This window comes from Urtica dioica, chromosome 5, assembly GCF_054948205.1.
Source record: "Urtica dioica subsp. dioica isolate 48M chromosome 5, U.dioica_male_clone48M_v1_H2, whole genome shotgun sequence".
Classification (NCBI taxonomy): domain Eukaryota; kingdom Viridiplantae; phylum Streptophyta; class Magnoliopsida; order Rosales; family Urticaceae; genus Urtica; species Urtica dioica.
In genome coordinates this window covers 25403491-25409441 of record NC_142760.1, presented here as the reverse complement: position 1 = coordinate 25409441, position 5951 = coordinate 25403491, and the positions used below count along the sequence as shown (strand labels likewise).

The 5951-nt window shown below is 42.2% G+C and overlaps 1 protein-coding gene across 1 annotated transcript; it reads right to left on the bottom strand.

Annotated features, from left to right (window-relative positions):
* Positions 1 to 871: 871 nt before the first annotated feature.
* LOC149397654 (calmodulin-binding protein 60 E-like) lies at positions 872 to 4883 on the bottom strand. The gene is made up of 7 exons (XM_089615371.1): positions 4302 to 4883; positions 4136 to 4211; positions 3983 to 4041; positions 3018 to 3514; positions 2330 to 2490; positions 2044 to 2247; positions 872 to 1464 (listed from the first exon to the last, which is right to left on the bottom strand). Exons 1-7 carry the CDS (start codon positions 4436 to 4438, stop codon positions 907 to 909), a joined length of 1692 nt encoding a protein of 563 aa, XP_089471497.1. The 5' UTR covers positions 4439 to 4883; the 3' UTR covers positions 872 to 906.
* Between the last annotated feature and the right edge of the window lie 1068 nt (positions 4884 to 5951).

Below are 5951 nucleotides of genomic sequence, written 5' to 3'. Positions count from 1 at the left end.
GTTTTTCATCCCTCCACCTTTGAGCTAGATTTTGAGTGTGAATTAGGCCCACATTTCTAATAATTATCAGTTGGTTTTCATATAATTTACCAATAAAGCTTATTTCAATTCTTATACCACGAGATCTTGAGATCCACAAATACAAATTTAGAATGACATTCTCAATCATAAATTGTTCATGATTGTAGAGAGATCGATTTTAGCATGAATAATTTGACGCCGTTTGTGAAAAAGTATACTACAAAGAATCGGGTTAAGCTCGAATCGAAACAAAATGACCATTCCTGTTGAACGAGATGTATCGAACATGAGACTCCCTTCCTTCTGGAGGCTATTCCCATGATAAAAACTAGCAGGTAGAGTCCCAGTAGGCCATGCGGGCCCCCAACTAGAGAGCCTGATTATAACCACTATGCCTTTCAATCAAGGATTGATGCGTGTCAGGTAATAGTTGCGGATTCGGCTCAACATTCCATTCTGATGGGATGAAAATGCCAAACCCTTCCACCAAGTACCCGATTGGACAACGAGATCCTCCTACCCGATATTCGCCCGATTCGAGCCGATCCTTTTCTTAAGCAGGTCGCGCCATCCCAACATCCGTAGCCTGAGGTGACTTTTCGGGTGGAATAATTTGTACTAGACGTCTTGACCCACATTTTCCTATTATGTTCATCACACCAAAATGTACTATGAGTTCTGATTATTACTGTGTCGTAAAAAAAATCCAACGTGTGTTACATATAACATTCTCTTATCTAAAAGATTGTCCGAAGTAAGAAAAAAAAAACGGAAACAAATAGTTCCGAGAGAGAACCAATCAAAGGTACATTTAAACCAATCAAAGTAAAAAAAAAAATTTTAATATAAAAAAATAAATAAATAATCTGATATACAATGGCAAAATCAATCAAGTTCAGTGAGCTGTGCTCTTCTCTCAGCGGCTTTTCTCCTCACAAAGATCCCCCACCGCAGCGCGGCCTTGAGCTTGAGCCAGCCGACCACGGCCCGTCCCGAGCCGCCCCCGGGACGGGCCGGCTGCTCGAACCGCACGGCCGTGGCGGTGGCAGTGTAACATGGCTGGCCCGAAGAGCAAGAGCCGACCCCAACCCCGACCCCAAAGGACCTGAGGAGCCTCTGCATGTCGTCGTCGGCCTCGAGCATCTCGGAGCTCCTGACGCGGATCTCTTCGGCCACCACGTCCTCGAGCCCCTCCCCACCCCTCGGCCGAGACCAGTCCCCCGAGAAGTACGAGAACCCTACCCCTGTGCTCTCGTAGTACTCCGCCTGCACCGGCATCATCATCGTGCTCGACGTCATTGCCGCTGGAGCCGGCCCTGCAGTCTCCAAGTGGAAATGGTGGTTGGCTTTCCTTGGCGTGCTTGTGGTGAGGACTTTTCCGTCGTATTCCACGACTTCGTGCCAGTTCTCGTACGCCCTTTTCACTATCGAGTCGACTGAGACCTGCGGTACAAGGCAATGAGATTGAACTCAATGATACTTGAGATGGTATCAGGGCTCAACATCTTCAACGAGCATCCAATCAAAAGATAAAATTGGCAAAACATAATTAACACTTGAAATTTGGTAAAACATAATCCACAAATTATATTTGGTTTCTATCACAACAGTAGTGTCAAATATTGACAATATAACTTGTTGGAACAAAATGTCCTTGTGAAAATCAAACTAACAGAGAAATCTATGATTCTATTGTATACTGACTAGCAGCCTCAGCAGGGTGAATTTATTTATTTATTTTTTTTTTTTTAAGGTTCCGCTGTGGCCGGCCTAATGTAGTAATGAATTTTCGTCCAACAAGGTATATATTTCAATTTTCTGAAGCTTTCTGATAAAAACCAAATTTCATGTTTTATAGATCATATTTTACAAAATTTATCATCGAAGATAACTGAGATTAAGAGCCGCCATATTGAGGTTTGTGTGGGACATGATAAATTTGAAAAGAACATGTCATATCGTTGTCAATTAATTTTTGAAATAGGAATATATTGAACAATGATGACATGTAGATTAAGAAACCTTTTGGGCATGGGAGAGAGAGTCTAGAGAGTGAAACTGGCCGTCAGCGATGAGTCCTCGGAGCTCGTAGATGTGGTTGAACACAACGCCGGTGGAGAGGGTTTTGTCTGTGTAGTACACATAGAGTTTCCCGCCCAACACACACGTCTTGGCGTGCTCAACCGTGTTTTCCCACATTCTGTTGGACATTCCACTTCCAAGCATCTGCAACGAATCACACAAATATACTCATTAGATGTTTATGAAGGTGTTTCACAGTGAAGCCAAGCTAAGCTAAACTCATTACACTTCTGAGCCTCTGCGGGTCCTTGACGAGAAGGCGAAGGAAGTCCTCAACGGTCAGGATATCGGATTTTATCAGCTTCTTGTGTAAAGCACCGTCTTTCGCGATCCTGTCTAGTCTCCAAACCTCGTCTTGTAGAGCCGGCGGGTAATGTTTCTTGTACACTGAGTAGCCAAAAAAAAAAATGGTTAAAAAGACTAACCTCAATGTTTAATTTAATTTATTAAAAATCAAAGCAAAAAAAAATTGATTAAAACATGGTAATAAATGTTAAATTTCATCTTAAAACTAATTGATGTCAAGTGGAGAATTCCAACCGATATATAAACACATGTCCATTCACACACACAATCAATATAGTACTAGGAACAAAATTAGAATTAAAAAAAAAAAAATTAAAGTAATGAAATTGGAAAATTTGAAGTTAAAAGATGAAATTGTTAGAATTCAAAAGCTAAGGAACGAAATTACAGACCATAAAAATTTCGGATCAAAATCGTTTGAAAATTAGATTATGAAACATAAAAGCTTTAATTAGACTCCGGTCCGTTGGAACCCGTCAAGATTTAAAAGGACATGACATCAAAAAGCAAAAGGTGAAGGATTTAAATATAAAACAAGTGTTAAATCACGAATAATAATAATAATAATAAAATGCAGAGACTATTGGCGCCATTTTACTTTTACTTACATTCCCCTCTATGATCCTTAACGGCGAAAGGCTCGGTCTTAGCCTCTCGGATGCGGACCCCATCGCAGGACCACCCGGGCGAGACCTTAAGGCCGAGCCTGAATTTCCTGCTCCGGATCCAGCTCGAGTTGTCCGTGAAGCTGAGGTCCCCGAGTACGCCGACACCTTGCTTGAGTGCCACGTGGAGGTCCCCGGCGAGGAGGGGCCTCTTCCCCTCGCGCTCCCTCACCTCCTGGCCCTCAAACTCCGTCACGTCATCATCGGCCGCGTCCTCGTTGAAGTCCCCCTCGAGCACCACCACCGTGAGCTTTGCGGCCGAGGTGGGACCCACGCTGACGACGGCCCCCGTGGCGGCGTCGACGAGGGCCACGTGGATTGGGGAGCCTCGCTCGCCTTCCACCCTCGCCCCAGTGAATATGTGCGGCGGCATCTTCGTCTTGAATTGGAGCTGCAGGGCTTTGCCTTCCGGGCCACCCGTGATTCTCCGCGGTTGAGGCCTGGGTGTCGACCATTATTTTTTAACAACTGTTATGGTTTGTTTCCATTTAGAATAATGTTTTTTGTTTGTCCCTACTCAACTAAATTTTCTACCATTAGTTTTTAAATCTACCATAAGATATATATTTTGTTAAAGAAATGGTTAATTTAAACCAAGTAAAAATTGACGAATTTCATCAAATTTCCATAGTAATTAATTTGTAGTTGTTTTTTCTACGGCTAAAGCATTTGTACTTTTAGGCCATTTATGACCGTAGTTAAGTTGATTGCCTAAAATTACAGAATATGTTCGCTGGTGAAATTTCAAATCCGACAATGAAATTTAAAACGCGGTCATAAATTTCAGCCTGAATCCTTAATGATTTAGCAATTCCAAGTTACAATGACAAATCTAATTAATTAGAGGACACATAAACACTATTCTTTCTTTTGGAAAAGGGAAATAATTATAAGTAATAACAACACACCTCCCAGGCAGTGAAGCATGACCCATCTTTGTCAAAGCTCTCTCCACTTCTTCACTGACCTATTTTTGTTTTCCATATAAGTAGGGCTAAAAAAAGGCCTAATCTCTAACTTAACTTTGGTGATCAGTAAAGCTGTTTTGAGAATGGACTCACTATTCTTCGAAGCATAGGCTCCAACGAAGAGCATAGCCTTTGCAAGCTATCCACTTTCAAAGCATCCACAATCACACTGCATAGAAAGAAATTAGAAATTGACCCCCCCAAAAAAAAAAACCCCTCCAAAATTAATCCACAGATCAAGCGAAATTACAAAACAAACCTTGCAAGAGCAGGAAGCTTTCTCTTCTTAGATTCGGGTGAATAGTGATCATTGTCATCAATATTAATACAATCTCCACCGCTATCCTCAACACTGCTATGTTCATAAGCCCTCTTGTCATGTCTCGTTCTTTCCATTTCTAGAAACCAAATCCAGAAAGAACCAAACTAAAAAAGCCCAAGAATGTTCTACTATGAATATATATATATAGGTATATATAATTTAATTAAGTGGTGTATTACACTCCAAGAAGCTTCATGGAAAGCCAAAACAAAGGAACAAAAGCAATGATATGAAGCCTAGACGAAGCCAAATGGATTGGGGGCGAGACAGAGTCTATTAAGACAAAATATTTTACGTTTATTGAGGAAGTTCTGGATCTGATTATTGATAATGGAAAAGATGGTCTTCTATTATTGAATTTTAAATGGGGATAATATTATAGATCTAGAGTTGATTTGTTTATGTTTGTGTTGACATAGGACGTAGCTTTGTTTAATGTGTATATAAATGTTAGCATTATAATATTTCAATGTCACAGCTGGGTTTGCTGTGTCACACTCGTGCTTATGCATGAACGTCTTTTATGCTTCGAAGAGTTTTGAAACCGCGTTTCTTTTGTAGTTCTATGGTCTTTTTGACTATTTTCCTTATTATTAATTTGTCTTCTCTAATTGGGAAACGCGTTTAGTTCTCTCTCTCCCTCTCTCTCTCTCTCTCCCTCTCTCTCTCTGATGGAGAAAAAAAAAGTAAGTCAACATAGAGGTATAAGTCCAAATAATGATCAATGTGATTGTAATAAAATTTGATAAATTTAAATCATTATATGATAAATACGAATTCACGAAGACTTGAATAAAATCTTAAAAAATAGTATGTTACATATATATCTACCTATGTAGTGTATATGAGAAATGTTCACAACACCAACCAATTAAATTTTAGTTTAGTCCAAACCCAAGTGTGACAATATCAAGTGTTGAACCTGTTGGTCGTTTTCGAAAACCCGAAAAACTGAGAAGACACGCCGTTTAAATGGCCGATGGTCAGGCTGGAGGTCCTGAAGAGCGGCAAGCCTTCCGACACGAGTCAACGGACAAGTCCTCGTGTCAAACTTTCAGCTCTTCAAGACGAGACGCTCTCCTCGAGTCGAGCCTTGCTCCTTGAGTCGAGTCAAACTCCTCATGTCGAGATAGCTCCTTGGGTAGAATCACGTGTCCGCAAGTCGATTGTCGGATCCTCATGTCGACCATGATACTTCGAGTGGAGACTTTACATTTCACGCGACTCGCATGAAATCCCGAGCCCCAAAGGCATAATGGGTCGGGTCATCGAAGATCACTAAGGCCCACAAACGGCCGACGAAGTGGGCCACACACCCCTAGGGAAAGGCACGCACGTGCTCTTTAAAAATGGACGCGCGCGAGCAAGCCACGCGCCCTGAAGGGATGGCGCGCGCCACGCCAGAAGCTCTGCGCGCCGTCCGGAAAGCACGCCACGCGCGCGGGGCGCGTTGCGCAAAGCCCCCTGCGCGCCGCTCCTCCTTTCGAGGAGTGCGCGCTCCTCCTTAAGGGGAGTGCGCTCTCCAGTCCCACATGGACGAAATACAAGCCTCTTAAGGCCCTCCAACTACTATAAATACCCCCTCTC